The sequence below is a fragment of the Poecilia latipinna genome, unplaced genomic scaffold (genome assembly GCF_001443285.1).
Source record: "Poecilia latipinna isolate Pla-1442-1.1 unplaced genomic scaffold, P_latipinna-1.0 Scaffold165, whole genome shotgun sequence".
Lineage (NCBI taxonomy): Eukaryota > Metazoa > Chordata > Actinopteri > Cyprinodontiformes > Poeciliidae > Poecilia > Poecilia latipinna.
The window spans coordinates 703,240-729,425 of record NW_015112781.1 but is presented as its reverse complement, the minus strand read 5'-3'; the positions used below and the strand labels follow the sequence as shown (position 1 = coordinate 729,425).

Here is a 26,186-nt window from a genome sequence, read left to right as displayed (position 1 = left end):
TTCAAATGAGGGATCCCTTTCGCTGCTGCATGCCATAACTGGCACAGTCAGGCCCGAGCCCAACACTTTTAATTAGCCAAGCTGTCCTGGCATTGGATGGGAGGTGGGGGACACACACGGTGACGAGTCATCAACATCACCAAAGGGTGTGGTGCTGCTTGCTGCTGCGCTGCACAACCAAATCTTGCAGAATAGACCTGGGTGCATGCAGATGTTCATAAGAATTACGTGGGGAAAGAAATCTGTCAAGTGGTGAAGATAAAAAACGAACTACAAGTAGAAGTAATTACCATTCAAGTCAGCAGTAGAGGCTGCATAAGTGTGAGGGGGGTGAAAAATTACTGTTGCTATGAAAAAAAGGTAAAGTTAGGGGGGAAACAGTTTGGAAGAAACCATTCCGACATCCCTGCATGTGAGGCGCCCACCCCACCTCAGCTGTATAGTGAGGAGCGCCCAGTCCAGGCAGCCAGCAACCAGCGCGTCTCTGCCTACCAATAGGCATGCTCGGCTCAGGCTCTGTGCAGTGCTCAGTCTCAGCAGCAGAAGCTGGGCGCAGGGGAACTGCGACGCCGAACATCCTCCCAGGTATGCTCCGTCCGCCGCTACGCCCTTTTTTTAATTCCTCGCCTTTACAACGTGCTGCACGCAATTTCTACCGCTCCTTCCCAAGGAATGGGCTGTTGCTGTTGCTTGGTGTTATTATTTCTCCTTGTATGCGTGTGGCTCACGTAGCCTCCACGAATTAGGCTTGGTAAACACAGTCAGCAGCGAGGACGCATCTGCAAAACCTCGGCAACTTGCACACGCCTCAAAATGCTCTCCTGTCGACAGATGAGCCGCCGCCGCTGCTGCTGCTGCTGCTGGTGGAGGCGAGGCGGGGATGGTGCGCTCCCTCATCCAGCTTTTCTGCGTTTATTTATGGGAGGGGGGTTGGGGGGGGGAAAGAGATCTTTTTTTTTTTTTTTTCTTGCACCGGGGTTAGAATTTCTCGTCAAATATTTTCAACTTAGAGGGCGTGTGGCTGGTGGAGATGTACCTGCAGGTGTTGGGGTGGCGATTTAAAAATATAATCTACCAAGCTGTCAGTTTTCATGCAGGCTCCGCTGCAGCAGGCTGTGAGGAGGCTAGGTCATGCTGTATCTATAATGCATGATGTATCAATCACAACAGTGATATTTTATTGATAGCTGGGCTATGATACAACGGATCTATTTCAGTTCATCATTCATTCATAGCTACAGTGACTTATCCAGAGGAGGGATGGCTTTTTTTTTTTTTTTTGCTCCTAATTAATAACTTGTGCTTTGAATGAGTTTGCAGAGGCAGTTTATTTTTATGATCTGCTCTGCTCTCTGCCTGTCACTAGGTAGGATGTAGGTACACTCCCTTAGCTGTTAGGGTGGTGCTGCCTGCTAGTGCTGATGTGTTACAGTGGCCCCTACCTGTGCATGCAGCCCTCCAGGCCTGGATATCTTCTCCTGTCTGGAATGGCTGCCTCCAGCCAATAAAAAAAAAATAAAAAATAGAAATTTTAAGTTAAAATCCAATTTATACACATTAATACTTAATAAAGTTCTGTCTCATTTTAAGTTGTAAGTGGAAGTGTATAATGAGAAATTAAATCAGAGTGTTAATTAGCCTCTAAATGATTCAGGCTGCAGAGTTTTACACTTTGTGTTTTGTCCTCCCCAAAACGCAGAACTTCCCCGTCTTTCCCCTCAAAGCCGTCCCTCCTCGTCCATGTGGAGAGACGACTTGTGTTGTGGTTACTGCTGGTAGTTTTGTTGTTGCTATGCAAAAAGAGGCTCATGTGCCATATTTCCGCTGCAATCATTCGAAGCTGTGACCTTGTCAAAAAAAAAAAAAAAAAAATAGCCACTGTGTGTCGTTTTTTTTTTGTTTCCTTTGGTTCTGCTCCACTACTCTTCTTCACTTATTGATCATCCCTGCTTTTGGATTTCAAACCCTCTCCCCTCCTCCACAAACGATCCATGTTGATGTGTTTGCAGCATTTTCCAAACTCCTTACTCGCTCCACTTTAGCAAGCAGGAATAGTTTTAGAAGACTTCAAAGTTTTGATTTGAGGCTGTTTTTCTGTAGTTTTGGGTGCAGCCTGTGTGGTTTGCGGTTTTGAAGAGGCGTTTACAAAGCCGTTAATCGTTCACCGTTTTTCTCACGTGCTGTCCTTGGAAAAATGGTCAGTAGGGATTTTTCTGCTGAGCTTCATATATATATATATATATATATATATATATATATATATATATATATATATATATATATATATACATATACATCTGGACTGTATTAATTAGCCCAAGACAATTGGCTGATATTAAACGTCGCAGAGAAAAATGCTTAGCAAACAGTATGTGTGTGAACTCCCACTCTGGGGGCAACTCTGAACTGGCAAGTGGACAAAGTTACGGGGTGAGAAATGTTAAGGTCACTGTAAGGTCAAGATGAGAGGAAAATCATCTAAATGCCATTTTTATATGTATTTCAGACATTTTGAGTGATTCATGGTAAAGCAAATTAGATTTGACTCTGCTTTAGGTCATTTGTTTGATTTTAGAGGCGGTTTCTGCATGAACAGCGCTCTGGGCGAGTCCTTTTCTCTGCAGCCGATGTCCATTGTTTCATTTTCACAAACATATCAAAGGTTTCACGAATCAAATTGGCGTTTTGGAAAATAAGTCAGTCCAGTTTTTTGCAGCTGTCTCAATCAAATGTGATCTTGTCGTTGCACGTGCTCTCTTTTTGTGTTTATAAATCTGAAACTGGGTTTAAATGAATCTATTTTCTGTGCAGAATAATCATATTTACAGCGGACCTCAACCTCTCATGAATAGCTAAAATCCACAATTACTTGATATTCCCTCTGAAAATGTTTATAACTACCCAGTTTAATAGTTCAAACACCAAATATACTTTTATATCCATTATCATGCAGAGTGGAAACTGTTTAAGCACTACCCCAGGAACTAATATCTACTGTCTTTCTTATCTTTTGGAAGTACAACTAATCAGCGCTAAGGTAGATAAATCACAGTCCTTGATTGGCTGCTTTGCAAATACCAACCAATATCAAGTTGCATTGTTCATTTGTTCTTCACCTTCCCAAGCACATTTATTTTGAATATTTTATATGCTGTATGAAAAGAAAATCTGCGTATTTTCTATGAATAATTTGGAGTTAAATTCCACAAAAACTCCACAAATGCTGATCCATGAATTGGAAATGTGTATATTTTAACCAGAGGTGACGCAAAAATGTTTGGATCTAAGAATAAAAATGTAAAAAAAATAAAATATCTCTGTTTAATTTAGTGCCAAATAGGAATCTAACAATTACAGTTTTAGTCACTATTCATGTTGTTCTGGGAGGTCGGCCATTTTGGTCATTCATTGCTGCCTCTTGGCCAGGACTTCAGGTTTTTAATCTCAATGGGTTTATATAGCAGTAAAATAAAAGTTAAATATAAAATAACACATCAAAACTACCACTGCTTGTATAAATTAGTTTCTTCGTTATCATTTAGCCACAAAAATGTCTTATAATGTTGGAAATTATCTGGTTTTGGTGACATTTTTGCAAAATGCAACTTAGTTTAAACCCTGATATGCTTTATTATTTTGAATAAAGTTGGTTACCTGCAGTAAAACATTTTCTCTGTGCTCTTAGTCTAGTAAATATGTTTTATTTATATTATAATAATGCAGAAACAAATTTCCTGCTTTTTTTTCAGATTAATTATATAAAGTAGAGAGTGTAAAGTCGGTACACTGTAACGATATTCTGTAATTTACAGTTGATGAAGGAATATATTGTAAAACATTTTTAAAAAAAGCAAATGTTTAATGTATATTTAATTATTTTAAACTTTCTTATTGCTTTTTGACACTAATTAGGTCTATATGTCACAGAATTGGTGAATCTTCAACAATATAGTGGGAAAAATAAATAAAAATCCATAAAAAATGCAACAATGTGACTCATTAATCATAAATTGTGAGGATCTTTTTAGGAAGTGATGTTTATTTTAACTACTTAAGCCTTATTTTAATGGCTTGAATTAATAAAATTGCACATTAAAGCTGATGAATGTGATTTATTTTCATTTTCTGCCAGAAAAACTCACTCAGTTTCATCTTCTTAAACATTATAAGTGTAAACGTTAGCTGAACTGACATCAATTTATATAAAGTGAGCAAACATTATTAATTTAACTCATTATTGGCTTTCTGCTTTTTGGATTACACAATAATGCAGCAGTGATGGTAAAGCAGGAAGCGCAGCTCACACTCATAAATGCCTGCTTACATTTCTCCAGGTACCGTCTCGTCTTCTCAGTCCAAAAAACAGATAAAATAAGAAGTGCACTTTGCATTAAACTGTGATTAAAATCTGAAGAACGTTAACAAATCGATGTGTTTGTAAACAAATAGTGGCCGAAAGGAGTTTGGTGGTAAAAGTTCACTAATATTGATCAGATGTAAAAACGTAAAACGTCATGATTTATGACATTCTTGAATAGAAGCAGGCTTTGAGTAATAAACCTTGAGAAGGGGACAACATTTTGTTTTTGTAAAAGGCAGCATTTTATTCAGGCATTCTGAAGGTTTTAATTTGGACTGTTGCTGCTTTTCCTCTTGTTTTTGTTAAAATTTTAATTTAGATATGAAAAATAATCCTAAATTTAAGATATTTGTAGTTCTACAAGGATCAGGATGAAAACCAAGTGAAAAAGTAGCTGAAGTTTGAAGAAATCCTAAAAAAAATGTTGATCATTTTAGTACGTTTAGACCAAAGTCCAGCTGCTGGGAGGGAAAATGTAAAAACAATTCAGCTGCGGTTTAACTGACGTAGTTTGAATGGAAGCCATTTCTATTGGTTGTTCTAAATTAAATAAAGTATTTGCCTACATTTTGTAAACTTTGACATAAACCGTCACTGCTTTGTGCTGCATTTCTGTGAACATTATTGAAATGATGTCACCATTTAAGTCTCTATCCAAAAATGCTTATGCGAGCAAAGCCAGTGATTAATGTGTGTCAGGTTCATGAGACATCCGCTGTCATCTCCAGGCAGGACACACTGTTACGGCCACTAATTAATATATCAGACAGGCAGGGCGGCCCGGGCGTTCATAAATCAACACACAAGCAGACGAACACACTAGCAGGTACTTAGCAAACACGGGGTTCATAAAGCATCGCTTGTCTTTTTTTTCTGGCCTTTTTGCAGCACTGACGCATCTGAATCACATGTCTGTTACTAAACAGAGAAATATCTGGACTGTAAGAATTGTTTTGTGTATTCTTGAACCAATTTATGCTGATTTGTATTAAATCTTATGATGGTAGAGATGTTATTGGTTGATTTGTGGATGTGAATGTATATTTAGGAGTTTTCTAAAATAAAAAAGGGTATATGTGTATATCCATTTTTTTAATTTTGCAAAGGAAATAGTTGCATGAATTTAGAAAGATGCTACAATTGTTTTATTTTTTATTTTTATAGAAGATTAAAAGAGGCCACAAAGGTTTTGTTTTGCTTTTTTTGGTCTTTTGTGGAAAAGTAGATAAAGTTCAGAGTTGATCAAACTCCAAACTCTGGAAGGTTTGTTTGAAATCTACTTTTCGTTAATTTCTTCTGAATGTGAAAACCATGAGTATGTTTACTCGAGACGTTTTGAGTTATTTACAAATTCGGAAAGTGTGGATTCTCAGAGTTCTTTCAAATCTGAGAATCTTCTATTTATTATAGAACATTTTTTAGATCAATCTCAAAATTTATTATTATTTTTTTAGCAAACTTTCAAATCTAAAATAAAAAAAAAATGTGAAATTTTCCATTTAAACACGGCAAAAAAAAAAAAAATAAATAAAAACAAAAAGACAAAAGAAATGAGACCGTACCAAGCTGTCAGCAAAAAGTTCATAATGAGTTTTGGACTTTCACCAGTTGTTTCATTCAACTATCAAAGTTGTTAAACTGTTTGTAAAGTGGGAACAGCCTCTCATTCCCTCTCTTTTTTTTCTTTAAAAAGAAAAAAAAAACTCTTCTGGTCCGGTAAACATTTGTTCAAGTTAACTGAGCTCAGCTAGTGCGCCATGTCTTTAAAACTATTTGTAAAGTCCTAAAACGGCCTGCAGCCAGTCACGATGTTACATTATTCTTCATTCTCAGTGATGTTAAAAGATGGTCCTGCGTACCAGAAGCTGCAGTCCTGTAAAGCGGATGAAATGACTCTTTCACAGGAGTTCAGGGCGTGGCTCACACAGTTTTCAACATCCAGACATTGGGGAACGGATTTTCAGATTCATTAATACGCACCTTTGTAACTTGAAGCTGTAAGAAACATAGCAGCAGTTGAGATGTGTAAGAACTAAAAAAGAAACATGTCATGTTGAAATTATGTTCGTATTTCAAATTAATGTTATTTTGGTGTGCTGTACTGCTGCAGAGTTATCAAGTAAACATGTAATTCAGTGCATTTATGTCTATGATTTTTTTTTAAAGTATTTTTCTTATTCGGGTGATTCAAAACTTCAGATATCTGTATCATATTGGAAGGAAAAAAGTGGATTTTACTTTACTTTTCTCTTTAGTATGTCCAAATATTAACAAACCTCATAAACTATATTTACTCTCGCTTAAAGGTACAGCAGGTAACTTTTATAAAAAAAATATATATTTTTTTTACTTATTTGTTGAGACCTTCACTTTGTCCTGATAGTATGGAATAAAAGATAATTTGTGAAAAAAAATTGAGCTCCTCTTCCTCTACCTTCTCCCAGAGTATCAAATGCTGACAGGAACCAACCAATCAGAGCCAGGAGGCGGGTCTTAGTGCTGTCAATCACGTCTGCAGCGTCTCCCCATCAGCAGACCCTGTCCTGAATGACAAAGCCAATTAGCATGGACACAGATGACAGTGGATAAATGGTTTTTCTGTAACAGTGAGTTGTTTCTCCACCTTAAGCGCGTTTACGAGTTTGATGGACAGCACTAAGACCCTCCTCCTGACTCTGATTGGTTGTTTTTAGTTGGGAGCGGTAGTAAGAAGGAGGTGGAGTAGATTGGTCTTTTCATTGATTATCTGTCTCATAACAAACTGTCACTACATGGTGTTAGTTTTAACTATTATATGAAGAAAAAACATTTTCTATAAAAGGTACATACGGTAGCTTTAACTTAATTTCTGAATTTCAGAAGGAAGACTTTAGCTCAAAGCTTTAAACATTATTTTCTAAGTGACAGGTTTAGCTGCTCTCTGTTACATGTCGCCTCGCTGTTCTCTCCACAGTGATGGCCTCTGCTGAGCAGCCGTGCTCCAGCTTCCACCAGCAGCACTGCGCATAAGGCAACACTCCCACCTTTGCCCTCCCGCCCTGGAGTGAGAGAGACGCCGCCATGTACAGCGTGGAGGACCTCCTCATTTCGCATGGATACAAACTGCCCAAGAGCGGCCCTCCGTCTGCCGTGCCGTACGATAAGCGTCCCGCCGACTGCCAGCGAGAACTGGTGGACAGCAGGGCCGGCCGGGGGACGCTTAACGGGTACGAGGCGGAGAGGGGGGCGTCCATTACGGGCATCTACGGCAGCAGGCAGGCGCTGGTGAAGGGCTACCCCGCCACGGACGAGAGCGGGGAGAGGAACCTGCGGAGGAAAGAAGCTGGGATTGGTATCCTTGGTGATGTGCAGCTCCTGGGCGATTCGCTCGCCACTGATAGCGGGTGAGTGATTTCAGGGTTGCCAGATCTGCTTCCAATCCAGTTTTAAGTCCAAGGACAACGCAAAACACGCCCAATCCCCCCTACCCCCCCCCCCCCCCCCCCCAAAAGGACCAAATTTCAAAATCTAATGTACGACGGCATAACAGAGTCATTGTAGTAAATTTCCACCAGTAAAACTCAGACATTTTCAAATTAATCTAAGAAATTTTCAAGAATAAAACAGGTAATTTCTTAGTTCCAAAAGTAGAAAATTTTTAACATTTTTTTTAGTTTTCTAGCAAATTTTCAACTTTTTCTCTAATATTTCTGAGATTAATCAAAAAACATTTCTATGAAAATGTACTCCTTTTTTACAATCTCAGATAGCCCTAATATGCTGTCATACAAATGAAACTCATTTTAATACTGCCACATATGGTCATATATATACAATCTAGTTTCATGACCCGCATTTATAGACTTGTAACAATTCATGAAAATGTTCAACTTCTGAAACTCAGAAATTTCCTCGCCTTTTCTTAAAAATTTCTGTGATTAATCTCAACATTTCTGAGTTTTCTGGTGGAAATTTACTCCTCTTGTTTTTATATATCTACAACATCCCAAATTCACAATCATAGGCAACACTGGTGCCTTTCCCTCTCTTTTTTTTAATCCGCCACGCCCCTTACCTTTTCTTTCTCCTTTTACTCCCTCCTCTCCTCTCCTCTGCTCTCTTCTCACTGGGGCCCTTCAGTGTTGCATGCAAAACTGAGTCTGCACTGCGCAGGGTTTTTTTTTCCTCTCTCTTCTGCTCTCTTCCCCTCCTTGCAGAGCTGCAGAACACTGGCTGCAGCAGCACCGCCGACTTATCTCCAGCTGGAATATGAGGGAATATAAAAGGTGCTTTTAAGGCTTCTGCAGATGCAAACAGCAGCTCTAGTCTGCCAGAAAACCCACAAAGACTGAACATGCCTGAAGACAGGCGCGTAATCACTCCAGTGTAAACACTGGCACACTGAATCCCACCCAGCACGTGCTCTGTGATGTAAGCATGTTGCTGGGCAAGTGTGCACAACGCGACTCCCCTCAGCCATACAGTAGCATATGCTGCTGAGGATGATCCATTGACTTTGCTGCTCACTACATTGACTAACAGTGGGTTTTGTGCAGTGCAGATATTTGATGGAGCTCTGCCCATGCAGTGTTCTTTTTATGCAACGAATATGCTACAGTGGGGAAAATAAAGATGATTGGATTGTTATATTTAAACTTTAATAAGCAGTAAAAGCCCTTAATTATAGTAAAATGACATAAGGTTGGGTTAAATGTGCTGATGGGAGTTATGACCTTTATGCGTTTTCTCTGCTGTACAACATAAAAGCTAAATTGTCTGGATTGTTGGAGAAATAGCAGGAATTTTTAACCAAAATGCAGCTGAATAAAAGGGTAAAAACTAGATTTATTTTATAAAAACTGGGGTAAAATGTCATTCTGGTCATAATGACTAAATTAAAAGGGTTACTCACTGAATCCGGAAAAACATCACATTTACTGCATTTAACAGGAGCATGCCTGCAACATGAAAAACGGTCAAATAATTTTAATCTCTGTTTATTTTTCTTTCTTCTTTCTTTTACAGTTTTTGCATTTGTCAAGAAATGCATACTGTCGTTATTATAGTTCTCCATGTTGCCATTCTTATTCAGAAAAATCAAACTTTAACTTGAGTGCAGTAAAATCCTCCCATGTTAAGTAATATTTTCTTTAAACAAAATCAGTGGTTGACTCCCAATGATAAGCTTAATTGAAGATTATTTAATATCATTGTATGACTAATTTTAGTTTGTTGGAATTTTTTTAAGTATATAATCCATCCATCACTTATATAAATATATGTAAGATGTGACATTTGGAGCACTTTGAGTCTTGTTGAGATTGTTGATGAAGGCAAGGAAGCCTTCATTAACAAAGTGAAATAATAATTAAAAAGCTAGTGATTGGCATGTTTGAATTGCCTAAAAATATCTTTCCCATTATTGTTGAAAAGGGTAGAAATTATTTTTAGCGTGCCAATTTTTAATAATTTAGATAAAACTGAACAACTATTTTATAACAGTTTTATTGTCTTTTAGGAAATCAAAACTTCTTGATTGAAAGATGGATAGATATTTTAAATTTTAATCAGCCAGAGGTATGAACATGTTTAGGCTTAATTCTGAGAAAAGAAGACTGAAAAAGAGTGAACAGTACGTGATGATTGAAAAAATATGATCAAATCAAGACAGAAATAGTTCATAAGACACAAAATCAACTTTTTCCCCATTTCCCTCTCCTTCTTCAGATCTAAATCTTGTAGAAAATCTGTAAAAAAGAGCTGAAGATATGAGGCTAATAATTGTTTTAATAATGAAAATAAACAATTTTCTCTCACGTGAGGTCGGTGAGAGCCTTTGAGAGGTCTCACCGACCTCACAAAAGGCATTCATATTGTCACCAGGAGTGACAAAAAGTGTGAAATCTGTTATTTATTTAGCATTTTATAAGTTTACAGGAAAGGTTTTGATATTTTGTGATGTTTAAGTAAAAAAGAAAACATCTTTTCAGTTTCTCCAAATGTACCTCTTGCAGGATTAACAGCTTAGAAGCAAAAACTTGATTTTTATGTCGTTTCATAGCACACAGACGATCCCTTTATCGTGCATTTCTTGAAGGCGCAGGGATTCATTTTGCAGAGTGAGGTCTGAGATAAAACAAACAGAGGGATAAAGGGAGCTTTGCTTTTACATCAGATCAGGTAATGGGATATTTTCGCAGTGATTTTAAAAGCCACAGTCGCCAGCCAGATGACCATTTTCCAAGATAAGGTCAGCACAATTTAATATGCAGATCGTTTTGCAGTAGCATCACAATTTCATGATGTCTTCAAGGGACTTTGAAACTGCTGACTTGAGCAGTTCTGTCTCATATGAACTGCCTCTTCTTGATTAAGTTGTGTTGGAAAGCAAGTAATGCCGAAGCCAAAACGCTTCCTCTCCACTGACATGGACATGTCATTTTTTATATTTAAACCTGCAGTATTTAACTTTTATAGAAAATATTTTTTTTTACATATTTGTTAAGACTGTCACCATGTTGTGACAACATAGTATGAGACAAATACTCTGTGACAAAATAAAGCCCCTCTGTCTTCTTTCAGTTCTCTCAGTGCCAACTAGAAACAACCAATCAGAGACAGGAGGAGGGTCTTTTTGCTGTCAATCAAGCTTGTGCTATGCTAAGATCCTCCTCTTGGCTCTGATTGGTTGTTTTGAACCAGATGCAAAGCATTTCTTCAGATGACAACAGCAGCTCAGGGAGAAAGTGGACAAGTTTAAAATTTTCACAGATTATCTGCCTCATAATATTTTGCCATGACATGTGGGAATTTTTTTCTGTAGCTTTAAATGTAATGAATCTTATCCATTTTTATTTTTACTCAGCTTGACAAGCCAGTTTTCCTGGAGTCCAGGGAAAAAAATCATATAAACTAACAAAGTCATTCAGGATTCAGTCCTCTTGACTCCCCCTCTGTACTTTGTGTGTATTTACAGGTTCTATGATGTTCCTAGTTTGACTTATTCAGAGCCACTAAGCCATGACGAGCGGGATATCTCCTATTGGAGGAGGCGAGGCCAGGACTTCAGCATCCTTCTGGACTACGCTGATGGCAGGGAGCTGAGGGCCTCTGCTGGGGCATGGAGGCCGCAGGCCCTGATCACAGCAGAGGAATACCGGGCCGAGAGGCAAGCGCAGCAGTTATGGGAGGAAATCTCCTGGCTAAGGGACCCGGATGCAGGCCCTGGTCAGCTAAGGGTAACCGGGGAGAGGAAGTGCCAAAGCCTCGGGACAGAGGAGTGGAAGCCTGCTGTGGGAATGGGAAGGCAACTGTCAGATGGCGATGGGGAACGATGGGCTAAGGACCAGTACCGTCTAAGGACACCTGAGGGTTTTTTTCATCCTAGAACTAAAGCAAAGTCTCAGTCACTCCCCAGAGTTTTGTCACCTGACAGAACAGACTGCAGAGATCTCATACTATCAAGACCAAGCCTACCTGATAGGCAAAGGTTTAATAGCACTGTTTTCTCTGGGCCCTATAGTAGGTATGTTTATGGTGGTGGCAGAAATGGTTGGGGTAGGAATGTTGGTCCAAGCAGCCATGTTGCACTTTTACCAAAGCCCAGGTTTAGCAGGCCTTTAAAGCCTCCTTCATACGAGATACACCAGCAGACAAGGGGTAGCGCAGAAATGCTTGCTATAGACCAGGGTGCCAAACAAAAAGACAGATCTATCTATTATCCAAGGAGTGGGGATCTGAGACAAGACTATTACGCACAACACTCTGCCATCACTGGAATGGAGCCTCCTGGCTACATCCCACCTCCGTCGTATAAAAGAGCCCTCCCTCCGAGAGCGGTTTCAGTCAATCGCAATGAAATGATAAACTTAAGATGGAGAGCAGAAGCTTTGCAGATGCCCAGCTCAGATCCTGGACGGTGGCTCTCCAGACAGGGAAGCAGCTCATGGGTGGGACATTATGGAGAACGTAGTGCGTCCTACCGAAAACTGGTACAACCTGGGCCTGATGAACAACCGGTTCAGGCTCGGCAGTTATCCATCGAAGACCCAAGAGTGAAACAAATCTCAGGAGGGCCTGGCGGACATTCTCTCACCGACCTAGATAAGCTCCGCAACATCAACAAAGAGATTCAGTTCGCTAAGAGTCTAGGACAATCTACACATGATAGTGCCTTTCCTCCCCAGCAGGGGCCAGCTCCCAATACTGAAGCCAACAAACCCGCTCCAAGTGACAACGAGAGTAGTAATCGATGGTGCAACAGGGGTATTAAAAAGAGTGAAAGTGTAGGTCCTGAACAAAGTCGTCCGATTATTTTTCCTTCATCTTTTCTTGGCAAACCACCACCTCCCCCATGTAAACCGGCTGACCAGGGTGTATCTGAAACTGTGACAGAGGTTAAAAAAGTAGAACAGCATGAACCACCGGAGAAAGAAAAGACAAAAAATCTAAAAAAGAGACTAAGTGAAACCATTTTTTGTTTAGTGTCTGTCCCCGTTACTCCGCAGCTCACCGGGACGATCCGTGATCAGAACAACAACAATGAAAAATCTCCGGACCCAGCAGGCAGTCCTAGTGACAACAAAACCGGCCACCTAACAAACCAAAGTCTCCAAAGCACATCCTCAGCTGAAGCGGAGCTGCAGGCTCTAACTGGTAGCTTCGCAAGCAGCAAAACAAGTAGTAGGGCGAGCAGCAAAATGTTTAAGAAATTACCATGTAGACCCCCTAAGATCAATCATTATAAAGAGTTGAAGTTATCAGGAACCTGGCCTGCAAACCAATATCGAGATCAGGAGACACAGACAAGCCCGGAGGCTCGAAAACCTGCCCCTGAAAACAAGGAAGCACAACAAGAACCCGTTCCTCCTGGCACTGACGTTGCACCCGACAGCAGTGCTGTAGTAGGCACTGCCTTCAGTTTTCCTATCAAGGGAGTTAAGAGCCTGAAGCTGTCAAGCAACAGCGCCTTCTCTCTGACCTCCACCTTCTCCAGCCAGCTGAACAAGAGCACAGCTCAGCAGCCAGCAGTCCCACCCTCAGGAAATGTGGAGGAGGCCAAACCAGCAGCGAGCAGTGAACAGTTCTTGATAAAACCCGCCACGCAGCGACCGTGGGATGCTGTCAAAGAGCTGGAGAGCATGAAAAAAGAAATCCAAGATCAACAACAGCAGCAGATCAGCAAACAGCAAAGTGTTGACAAGTGCATAGAGGACCTCAACGAGGCCTACAAAGACATCTTAGAGCTTGGCACTGCCAGCAATAAAGTCCCAAATGGTTCGGTTCAAATTCCAGAGCGCATTAAAATCCGACTGACATCAGAACCTCTCAACAAGCCCAGCAGCCTTAGGCGTAGTGCAGTAAGCTGGTCTGTTGACCCAGAATACCGAGAAGTGAAGAGCGCCTTCTCTAGACCTGCAACAAAGTCAGTAACGTTCAGCAAACAGCTTAGAGAGGAACTCCCAGTCCCACCCCGGGAGACAGGATTCAGAGAATACAGGGTTGTTGCACATCTTTCCCGAAGACGGAGCAACGATGGTCGGACAGTTAAGCTAGACCTGCCTGATGAGCCTATCGAGACGCCACTTTGTGACTTCAGTCCAACGACGCACAACACTGCAGCGGAGGTGCCGTGGGCGGATAGACAGCCCATGCAAGATGCCTCTACTCTTACCAGTCCTCCAGACTATGAGGACATATGTCAGACATTACGTCAGTCTAAAGACTCTGCAGATGGAAACAGAGCGTCCACTGGTCCATCGAGACCTAACGACACAGAGCCTCTTCAAGATCTCAGTGGTGAATCTGAAGAGGAATGCCCTATTTGTAAAAGAGAGCTTGAGAATCAAATGAGACAGGGTCCGTTGCCTCCACTTCATGAGGAGAACAGCTCAGACAGCTCTGCAAATCAAAATGGCAGCCCACCACAATGTGCTGCCTTAGAAAGTCCAGCAAAGGACTCAAAGACTGAGGAGCCAAAAGACTCGAGTTCCAATCAGCCAGGATCTGACCTCATTCCTGAAGCAGTGGAGCAGCAGTCAGTGACGCAAGACGCTAATGCTGGTGAGAAAGGTGGAGATGCTCAGGCAGAAAACTCAGGCACAGTTGATCCTGCTGAGGGCAAACCAGAAAACGAAGCTAGTGATGATCCTCCCTCTGCATCTACAGTGGAAGGATCTGATCCGCCTGCAGACTTACAAGCGACCGAGGAACAGCATGCTAATGAAACCGTAACTACAAAAGTAGAGTTAAAAGAAGAGAAAGAGAAAGCTATTTCAGGAAAAACACCTGAAGTCAAAAAGAAAATGGTGGTGAAAGGTGAGAGGCAAAACAATACGTTGCCTAGAGAAAAGAAGGCGCAAGAGAAAAAGTCAGTGTCTGTCCCAGAACTTCGTGTGGGTCTACGAAGTCACCTGGGACGGGACCATCCAGGGTTACCTGAGTTTCCGCCAGATAGACTGCCACTTTCAGTTCCTCCAAACCTAGACCGTAGATTATCACTAAGCTTGGAGGGGGAGAGGCGGACCAAGGGCCCCTCCCAGCGAATTGAAGCATTGCAGAACAAACTGGCTATTTCTCCAGGTCATGTGCCGGTTGAAAGACTTGCTAGGATGAGGGAGGTGGATGTTATATGTCGGGTGAGACGCCTGAGCATCCGGAGTACTGACTCTGGGGAGGGGGAAGCAGAAGGAGAGGGCAAGGAAGACCACAGGGAGGAGCTCCACCGAGTACCACAGGAGGGCAAGGAGAACAATCAGGAGGTCACACATTCACAGCAGGGAGCTGAGGAGTCAGTGTTGCAAGATGGACAGAAATCATCTCTCTCAGGTGGGAATAAAAATAGCTCTAAGTGAATTATGTGCCCACATAAACACCCATTTGTAAATTGTGATACACTGCAAAAACACAAAATCTTATCAAGCATTTTTGGTCTAGTTTCTAGTGCAAACATCTTAGTTCACTAGAAATAAGACAAAACTACCTTATAAGTAACTATCCAACAAAATATAGGACTTGTTTTACATCAACAATTGCTTAATACTAATGAAAAGGTTCTACTTCGTATATCTTGCTGAAAGGTTATTACCTGTTAGTTTGTTTTTATTTCAAGAGTACTACGATATTTGCACTGGAAACTAGACCTAAATAGTTAGTGAGATTTTGTGTCTTTGCAGCGTAATTTGAGTGAGTAAATACGTATTTCTTCTTTTTCTTCTTCTTCTCCTTCTCCTTCTAACTCCCAGAAACCCCTGATCCCAGCCGAGGGGGGGCAGAGTAGGAAAAGAACTGCGTCCATCGTTTCCATCTGAGGTTTTTAGCTCCAACACTGTGACCTGGCTGCCTACTAGAATGCCTTCATCTCATCTCGACACTGAAATGGCCTTCTTGTCCGACAAGAGCATTGTGTACACCTTCACCTCCGGCGCTGCATTGACTACTATGAGTGCTGTTCCACTGCCAAAGGGAGGTGCCCTGCACACCTGCGGGGCAACTTCCACTCCAGATCCCTCCCCAGCCTTCCTAAGCTGACTTCCCGCCTCCCCATGTGCCCTCCACTGTCAACCCCATCCTCCTACAGCGTTTCTACTAGTTAGTCTTCTCGTAGCGGCTTGTCCTTTTCTATTCTATCCTCTCTCGATGCTTTTCTCATTAGCAAACATTATGCAATTCTGTCATGCATACCAGAGCTTCTAAAGTGCGACTAGCGAAAAAGACTTTCTGAACAAATGTTTTTGTTTACCGGGGAGCAGTTTCAGGATATGAATGTAAGTGTTTATGTTAAAGCCAACATAGACGTTGAAGGGTTATTTTCTCGAACCTCTTTCTGTTGCATTTAAACTACACCAAAATAAACTAAGATTGTGGTCAGGTGACAGCTGTTTTTAGAACTGGACATCACTGTCTTTGGCTCAAGAACTGTTTTGATTTTCAGAAGAGATAAATGCGCCTTTCTTCGTTTTTTTTTTTTTTTTTTTTTTAAGTTTTAAAGATATTATGCCCGCTCTCATTGCTTTTCTACACACTGCAACCTTAACCCATAGATCTCTTCAGTGAAGAGTTACTCTACATTACATGACATGAAGGGTCAGTTGTCCAAACATGTGTCACATTGGTTCTACACAGGACAGGAAGAGTTGCCTTTCTTAACCACCTTTGTAAATCCTGGTCGGATCAGGGGAAGACTTTAAATTCAACCTGATCAATTCAGTGTAAAGTTCAAATTCCCAGGTAATTTCAGGAAGCAATAAAGGCACAGATAGAGTTGGTGATTTCGGAAAACATTAAAAATGAACGTAGGGATTTAGAGCAAAAAAATAAATAAATAAACAAAAACAAAACAAAAAAAACAAGGAAAAGTGGAAAAAAAGACATGTAGAGCAATATTGTTGTATTAACAGCCCAGTGGTGTAGTGGAGCTACCTGTAGGAACCATCGTCAGAAGTTTTAATGTGAACACGTCATCCAGATCATATTACAGGGAAGTGGGGTCATGTCAGGGTATATGGGCGCTTAACATAGGGTGGGTGCTTTTCTTCACCATATATACCTATCTTCGTACATCTGTGAAACAACATTTCACTGAGTATTTATTTTTTTTAATCATCAACTTGGTAATCGGTTTGCATAATTGTACAAAATAAAGTATATTTTAAATATTTTAAGAGAAATTTTGTATTTAACCATGGAATTTTATTTCTCCGCGCTGATATCAAGCTAAAAGTGTCATATCTATGTATAGTATCATATTGAGAATATATGTAATTTTCTAGTGCTTTAAAAAGAAAACCTATCATTTCAGAAGGATGACCCTGTTGTGTGCCTTGATCACACGATTTGGATTCAGTGAGCGATAGGGTTCGTCACTGCAAGGTTTAACAGGACAGAAACTTTCTGATTGTGCCATTATTTACGATTTGATAGTGCTTTTTCATACGCTAACCAAGTCAATGTTGGACGCTCTTTGTGATATTTGACTCATTATCCCATCAAAGTTGTATTTCCTACGTTGGTGGTCAAACATGACCTGTGTCTTTATATCTTTGTCTTTGTATGTCTTCCAGTTCATGTACTGTTGCGTTGTCGCTCCTCAAAACATGTTAAGAAATAAAATTTGGATTTCTTTCGTTTCTCCTCCCCCTCCCCACCCGTCCTTATTTCCCTCTATTTCCTAAGTACTCTGTCTTTCTTTCATTGTTCCTCCCATCACACGGCGTTTTCTTTCAATGTGAAAATGTTCTGCTGTCACCAGCATCTATTGCACTACAGGATACAATGCAATATGCTACTTTAGGCCGCATATCTGCAAAACGTGCAGGCTGAGATTCTGCCACATTTAGGATTTTAGTCCAATTCTGATCAGAAGTAAGTTTGCAGCTATGTGGTTTTTCTACATCAGCACTATTGCACTGTTGTGACTCTTATCACCAGAACTGTAGTTTAAATCACTCATCTGTTAACACCTAATTGTTATGTAGCATTTTACAGCTGTAGCATTGGATCAACTCAGAACCTTGTCTTGGTATTTGGGCCATTTCTTGTAAATTTGGACCGCTCATGTCGCCTTATTACTTGTGCATTACATTGTACTCCAGAGAAATGCCAAATATTAACGTACTAAGCACTGTTCACACAGTAGATTTTAATTTAAAATGTTAATTTTTTTCTTTTGTTTGTTTTTTACAAAATGACTCACTGACCTGCCGCTCCTCTGACCGGAGCAGTAAAGTAGCATTGTGAGCACTTTCTGCTCTTCGTACACTTTTAGCCAGATCATAGAATCAAAACTGTGAAACCCAAAAAAAACTGAGAGTTTAACTTTAAAAAGGTTCAGGATAAAATATATTGCTTGAAGTTTATAATCAGTATAGCAGAGAGGACAAGCTGGCTTATATCTACTAACACAGTTCATCTTTGATTCATTTTGGACACTGAAAGGCCTTTGCTTTGGTCGTATACTAAAACTGCCCCAAACAACATTTTAATTATTTCTCTACATGCGCACCCACCCTCTCTCCAATTGGCATGTCAGGTACACTTGAACATAGTGTCATTTGACTTTTTGTACTACAGGTTATGTGCAGACATGAAGTAATTATGCACACTTGTAATATTTTCTATTTTCATATGAGATTTAAGTGCTTTTTGTACTCACCAACATCTTTTTTTCTTCCTTGCATGGAATGCAAGAGAGTGGAGAAAAAAAAATGTTTTTCATAAAAGTATATTTGCATTTGGTACTCTTAATAGTGAAACCGGTGGGCAAGACATCATGTTTCATAATTTCATTTACAAAACTATGCCAAGTATTTAAAAGCTATTTTTAGAGTAAATCAAAACAGAGCTCATTCATTTTCCTTTTTTCCTTTAAGACATGCCTTTATCTTTGTATCTATAAATACAAGCATAATCCATAGTCATACGATTGTGCTACTGTTGTATGATACTGCAGTCTGATTCATAAATAAACTCTTTGCATGAAACTTTTTTTGTTTGTGGTTAATTTTTGCTTTGTGCATTTTGAATCAAAAGTTTGCATACACTCATCCTGGGCATAAGTTTAATATTAATTTGGGGCTGTTTACTATTTGTTTGGGGGTTTCGTGTTCCACAGTGCCAAATATTTCAACTTATGTGTTTGAAAAAGTATTTCCCCCCTCACATTTGTCACATTTAAATGTTTCAGATCATCAAGCAAATGTTTATGTCAGATGGGAATAATTTGTGCAAATACAAAATGCAGTTTTCCAATGATCAGTTTATTTAACAAAGATAAAAAAAATATATATATATATATCAGACTAACCTTTCTCTTGGTGAGAAGTTCTTGCACTCTAGCAGGTTTTGTCATATTTTGCATTTCCACTGCAGTGGGTCTTTCACATCGCATCACTGTGCAGGATCCTGTTGAATATTCCAAATCTGTTTTTCATAATTTGGAGCTCTGATTTACCTTTTGAATATATTTCATGAAATATTTTGTTTATTTCTGGCCTTCATTCTGATATTAGGTTTAAAAAAAACATCTAAATGAAACCCGATGAATGATTTTTTTTTTTTTTACCTAATAACTCCTGGAAGGCTGCTGTCCTTCCAGGCCTTATTCCAGAAGGTGCCCCAGTTTCTTGACTTGTTTCTGATGATCTACCTGCACTGAAATTTTTGAATTACATCGCTCTGCTCCCCTCCCAGAGTTTTCTGTTATTTCTGTAAATATTCCAACTTTGTAAATTACAAACTGACAGTAAAATGTGCAAAACCGTGAATCTTTGGCTTTAATTTTTTTTTTTTTTTTACATATGACAGATTAGTTGACCTTTGCCACTAATATTTATGATGTTGAAACTTATATACATAACCCACACTTTCATGGATTATTTCAACCTTATTCTATTTCAGAGAAAGACTTTCAGACATTTTGGCACAAAATGTCGACAGCAATGCAGCACTCAGTGCGATTATTTCAAGGATCACATAATTTGATAAACTTCTAATATTCAAGAATTCAAGATTATTAATTTTATGTCATTATCTGGAATCCATTGCATTCCTCAACTTGTGTTGGTTACAGCCTCACATGCTATGACGAATAAATTGTAAAACCAGGTCATTCCAGGGGTCACACAATTCCTCCTGCCTCCATATTTGTCTCTCTCTCTCTTTTTGTTTTGCAATTGTCTTCTCAGTCTGAAAGAATGAGCTTTTGTTCTGCAGACCTCATTAACATCCTCTGCTTCATATCCAAAACTCACAGCAAAATCATTGCCTAGCAACACAGATGAGAGTCAATAACTTGGCATGAGAGACAATAAAACTCATCCCCCTTTTTAAAATAAAAATGCTTTTCAGTTTGTCTTATTATTTTGAAAATTTCCTCTTCATCCAAATTGAATACAAACATAACCGTTTAACGAATACTACGGGGCAGAGAAATGAGAAATGAGAAATGTAAACCTGAAAACACAAAGTTACACTGCTAAAACGCAAAATCTTACCAAGTACTTTTGTCTATTTTCTAGTGAAAATATCTTATTAGGCTTGAAATAAGATAAAATTAACTCACAAGTAACTTTTTTTTATCAAGATATAGCAGTTTGTTGTAAGTGAATAATCGTTTAATAATAATTTTAAAAGTACCAACTCTACTGATAATCTACCACTTTTCACGAATATTAAGGAATTATTCACTTAAAATAAACTCCTGCATCTTTCTGAAAAGCAAGTTAGTTTTGTCTTATTTCAAGTGAGCTGAGACATTTGCACTAGAGACTAGACAAAATACTTGAGTACGTTTTAATAAGAATGTGGCTTTTAAAGGTAGGCAATCTACTGCTGTTCTGTTGTAATGCCACAAGAGGGAGACAAAACACAAAAAAACAGAAGTCAAAACCTTATTTTTCCATCATTCCTCTGAGCATCGAAGGCGATAAGAAACTCAAGACACCGGCGAATAATGATCTACGTAATTGTTATTTACAGAAACAGTTACTGTACTCTCACTGGCTGCTTTATTAGGTACACTTTGATTGTAGTAGGCTCAGCTTCATTTCAAGGCTTCTTAAAATTAGTCTGTTTGGGGTTTAACTGTGGAGGCCACCAGTGAGAAAATGTTAAAATTATTTGAGATTTTTTTTGTGTGTTTATCCTGCAGGAAGTAACCATCAGAAAATGAGTCCAGTGTGGTAACTGAGATGAACATGGTTGGTGCAACATTTTTACTGAAATGGCACAAAGTGAATAACTTGAATTGACTTCGTTAGAATTTGAACCCAGTGTGATCTTCTAGTCCTGCAGCCCATCTGCTTCAGAGTTTAATGTGTTCAAAGAAAAAAATGCTGCACGTTTCTTCAAGACACTTTAGTCCATGCAGCTGTTGTCCACTGGATGTATGCTCTCTGTGCTAAACATGTTAATTAAATTTATTAAACACCAATTTCAATAAATTAAATGGAAACTTGGAACAAAGTGAGTTTTTAAATAAAATCTCTGGATAAACGTGGTTCCACTTATAAAAGTTTGATTTTCAAAAAGACAAATACTTCATGATGTACATTTCATTGTAAGAAAATTATGTCAGTAATAATTTTACACTGATTACAACATTTCACAAGGAAATTTGTACCATTGTTCAACCACAGTAATGGGCTACAAAACCCCCTAAGTCTGTCAGATTTGGACTCCAGTGCACACATGTAGAACTTTTAAAATAATGTTTTATCAATCACATCAAAGTAGTTTTTATCTGTGTACTTTAAAATTACAAAAGAATGTTTAACATCATTATTTTTTTTATTTCAAGAAGTACCTATAAATTGACGTCATGCCACCTGTCAATCATTCCAGGTAGCTATTTGCCCCGAAGAACACGCCCCTTACCCGGAGGAACTGCATCTCCGTCAACATGACGGGGTTCAACATGCTAATGCGCTGCGGTCACAGAGATTTTGAGGAAAATAATAGGAAATCATGGTCCAACGTTGTCAGTGGGGAATCCAGACAGCCGATAACCAGATTGTTAACAGTGGAATATAATGTATTATATTTCCAAAACCCAAAAGAGTCTGGAACAATGCAAGAACTGGATGAAGGCCAGCAGCCATTTCATGTCAAGTTGAATGAGACTGTGATCAACCACATGTTCGTCTGCACAAAGGTAATTTTTTTATGTCATAACATTAGTAGTCAAATCAAAGATCAATAAGGTAGTTATGTTTGATCTTATATATAAATTCCAATGGTAGTTCTATGGCAGCATGAAAACATGTGCTGCAGCAACTGCGGCTTTTACATGCAAGCACCTTTTTATGCTTCTGTTTGTTTTTGTGCTTCTGTTCAGGAAGGCAGATTTTCAAAAGCCAGTATTATTTAAGTCATTACTCACCCGTTTCGTACCTGCAAAACCTTTGCGTTCAACGCAGCTTTCACACTCACATCCAATGAAACTTTGTTCTGCTCATTCTTCCTCTGGCTGAGGAAGATTTGGGCTTTAACATTGATTTCTCATAGTTTCCCTTACAAACCTGATGTATAACAGGTTGGAGAATTTTATCGCCTGTTGTCTTTGCCTCAGTTGGCTTATAAGGCAAAAATTACTCAAAAAATGAGTGGGGTGATGCATTGAGTCCCACTGCTTCTGCCGTTATAACACTTTTTGTTGCTTAGACATGAATACGGTTTGTTAGAGGCTTGCTCTACTTCTTCTTCTTCTTTATGGCAGTTGGCAAGCAACATTTAAATGTACATTACTGTCATTTACTAGAATGGAGTGTGGGCCGGGATGGTAAATATATATTACACAGATTTTAAAGCTAAATAAAGAAACGGCAAGATTCAGAAGTGGAAAGTTTGTCCAAAATGTCTTGGATATTCAACTGGAATTTATTATGTGATCTTTGTACCAGTTCCCTTCTCTCAACAAAATATTTGTTTTTCTGTCTCTTCTAGAAAACAAAAATCACATTTTCCTATATGATCATTTTTGGTGTGATGTAAATTGCTGAGACAGCTATTTATTATTATTTTAAGTTTGTTAATTAGAAGTTGTATCAATACATTCTGCCACAACTGGCCCTTTGAGGACGTTTGTGATCTTGATATGACCCAAAATAAAAATGAGTTAGTCACCCCTGCTTTAGGTGGTCCACTCCTAAACAAAAACCTTCATATTCTTCTTATTTATTTATTTGTTTTTTACAAAACAATGCAAAGCAGAAAGCTTTAAAGTTTTGTCGCTGCGCTGCAGGAGCTCAGTTGTGTTGGTTTGAGCAGCTGATTCGATCCCCCTGCGCTGGAGGTCTGATGCTTCCTGGCTATTTATGGCAGCTGCTCCTCCATCGCGCCTGCTCCCTTCACTCCATACATGGTTGCTGTGGGATGAGGTTACCACAACAATTTTGGGACGTGCTCCCAAACCTCTTGGAAGCGTGTTACATCCATCTCAACCCCATCAGAGCAGGATAACAAAACTTCTTCTCCAGGAAGGGGCAACATCAGGACAACTATTTCCAGTTTTTGGAGTAGTTTGAGGATTTAACTCCAGCATCATTTTTTTGTTTTTTTTTCTTTCACCTCAGCTCTCTCCTGTTAACCCAGCTCCTGTTTGTTTCATTTGCCTCTCCCTTCTTCATTTCTCCGCTTGGCTGTTCCTGGAGAGATTTATTTCTCCCGGTGCCGCAGAGCACTGGAGGGAAAGCACCCAGGCTATATTTGTCAGCTGCTGTGGTTGGACCTTCTTCATGGTGGACGACCCAGGATCCTTCATTTGTGGTTTTCTGCTCACACCTGCAGCTCCTGACTCCTCACCATCCCACCGAGGAACTAAGGGACTATTTGGTTTTAAGGACAAATGAACTCCCTTTATTATTGAAGGAATATCTACTTGTAAGTATTTTCTTTGGTTTGTTTGACATTTTTCACATGCAAAGAGACCTAACATTCAGTTCAAATCATCGGTTGTGTCTTTCTCTCACATGTTTATAGAAAATCTTAAAAATTTACAAACATATTTAATATCTTAAGAATACTCAAGTCATGAAGAACAATTTTCTAACATGCATAATTGACAAAACAAAGTTTGAATCACTAACAAGACAAGAATTTGACAAAAAAAAAAATCTTAACATACAATCTGTGAATTTACACGTAAATCAGTTATTGCGCAATTTCATAGTCCCTCCTAACTTGTTGGCAAACTTTAGCTGTGTTAAGTTTAACATTGTGTCCCAACTGAGTTTCCCTCTCCTTGTGTCTCAAGTGACCACAGAGGTATTAGCATTCCAAGCTGCAGATTATAGTCGATTGGCGGTATGCGTGTGTGTGTTTGCATGTGTGTGTGTGTTCGCCTTGCATGTTGTTCCAACATCATTTCCCCACAGTTTTGTTTTTGTAGCGTCAGTATGACTGTTTGCTGCTGCTCGGTCATTGGTTGCTGACTTGCACCTGCTGTTTCTCATCAAAAACAGGAGGACAAGTTTACAGGCTGGCCCCACTCTTGACCCTCTGTCACTGAATGCCCCTTACATGAGATCTGCACGCGCTGCAGACATATGCTCATTGAACCCAAACCATCAAGGCAGATCGCATAAATGCTCAAGTTCTTTTTATTAAAATTGATTTGATGGTTTCAGCATAGATCAATTAAAAAGTTTTTAAATTGTTTAAAGAGACAGAATTTTATAAGGTCAATTGTTTTTAGCTTTTCATAATATAATGTTATTCCCTAATCAAAAACATAACTAGAGTGTTGCCTTGATTCTTTCTTGAATGTTTGCAAAATCCTTTTAATCTCCATTCAGCTGTGCAAAACACCTATGTGGACCCAGTTCCACCTAGGACTCAGTCTAAGAGTCCTAGGTGGTCCTAAGAGTCCTATACCTAAGAGACTCAGCTCCTCCCTGGAGCTGCATTTCAGCTCCTTCAGACTAGCCAGTGGCAATTAGCAAACACCTGGTGGAGCTGTACTGAACTGCTGAACTCTTTTTACAAGCTACTTCTCAGTGCAACACTAGTAAAAATGTGATTAAAGGGTTAATAAAGGAGAGATGTTGTGATGACTCCCTGAAGGCGGAGTTTCAGAAAGAGTAGAACTTTTTAAAGAGACAGAGACCCAATTTCAAGGCGTCAAATTATGAAGTAAAATTTTTTTTAAGTCACATTTGATGCATATAGCATTTCTTTACAACAACTGAAGTTAACACTTGATTGTGCTATAAAATGGCACTATGTGTCTGGAAAACACATTGTTGCCCATTTAAAATTCAAGATTTTAAGGACTTTGTAAGTTTAATTTGTAAGAGTGGAAAGACTAAACTTCATTGGTTGATTGTTCTGTTACCACTTACAATCTGATGCTACGAGTTTAATCTTTTCTTTGTGTTTGAGCCCAGTTTGTTCACGTATACATCTCAGCAAGTTGCTGATTGCTTTTTATACAAAATAACAAAATGCAACGTTTATTGCTTGGTTTATGGTATTGTGTTTTTATGGGATAAAGCACTTTAAACTTCCTTGTTACAAATACAAATCTGTATTGTATTGATATTAGTGGTGGTGATGGTCTTCACAGGAAGAAGGGCCCCAAATTAAATTCTGTTTTAGGCACCATACAACTTTTGGCTGGCCCTGCATATACAACAAAAGTGCATGCTTTTCTTGTAAGCTTTAGTTAAACTCATAATCTGCTTTGTAGAACAGGAAATCTGGACAATAAGCTTTGTTCTGTGTGGCTGACTTTTGGAAAATAAGTTCGCTTTTACACCAGAAGGTATGCTGAGATTAATATCATCAATCATTGGTCGATTAATCATTTCTGTTAGGTTCTGGGTGGAGGTTGGGGTTGGTTTTCCCCTCTAGGTGGAGTCCTGGAGACGGCTGCTCGGGGGACGGACCTGTTGCGTCAGCTACACACCGGTCAGCAATTACGCTCTTACCTGCAGCTTAAGAGAGGCGGTGGCCAACACTTCGACGCCAGATTGTTGACTAAGTTTTGGTACTCACTCTCGGCCTTCTTGCCCTCGTTGATCGCTGTGTTTTTTCCTGTTTCGGCTCTCCGAGTAACCCGCCCTTTTTGATCTTTGCAGACCCCCCGAGCATCCGGATCAGGACGTTCGCTCAGACGCTCTGAGGCCCTGGCCGACCTGTCCGTTCCCCCCCCCCCGAAAACCAAGGAAAGTGAAACCCAGAATCGCAGACCCCTCCAAGTCTTCTCTATACCTCCCACACCCGTAAGTTCTTCTGTTTATCTCTGAAGCTACGCAAGGTTCCACCATCTCAACTCACCATCTCCCCTTTTTCCTCTCAGTGTGCTGTTGGTGCTGCTGCCCGCCGCTCGCACCAGTTGATTTTCCTTCCC

The 26,186-nt window shown here is 39.6% G+C and overlaps 1 protein-coding gene across 2 annotated transcripts; it reads left to right on the top strand.

Annotated features, from left to right (window-relative positions):
• Nucleotides 1-473: 473 nt before the first annotated feature.
• Nucleotides 474-17,473, top strand: jcadb (junctional cadherin 5 associated b). 2 transcript variants are annotated; one of them, XM_015029883.1, is made up of 4 exons: nucleotides 474-585; nucleotides 7,314-7,743; nucleotides 11,316-15,166; nucleotides 15,583-17,467. In XM_015029883.1, exons 2-4 carry the CDS (start codon nucleotides 7,421-7,423, stop codon nucleotides 15,615-15,617), a joined length of 4,209 nt encoding a protein of 1,402 aa, XP_014885369.1. In that variant the 5' UTR covers nucleotides 474-585; nucleotides 7,314-7,420; the 3' UTR covers nucleotides 15,618-17,467. The 2 variants fall into 2 exon arrangements, with proteins under 2 accessions (XP_014885369.1, XP_014885370.1); XM_015029884.1 differs by lacking the exons at nucleotides 474-585; nucleotides 7,314-7,743 and adding an exon at nucleotides 8,298-8,625 and having other exon boundaries at nucleotides 15,583-17,473.
• The last annotated feature ends 8,713 nt before the right edge of the window (nucleotides 17,474-26,186 follow it).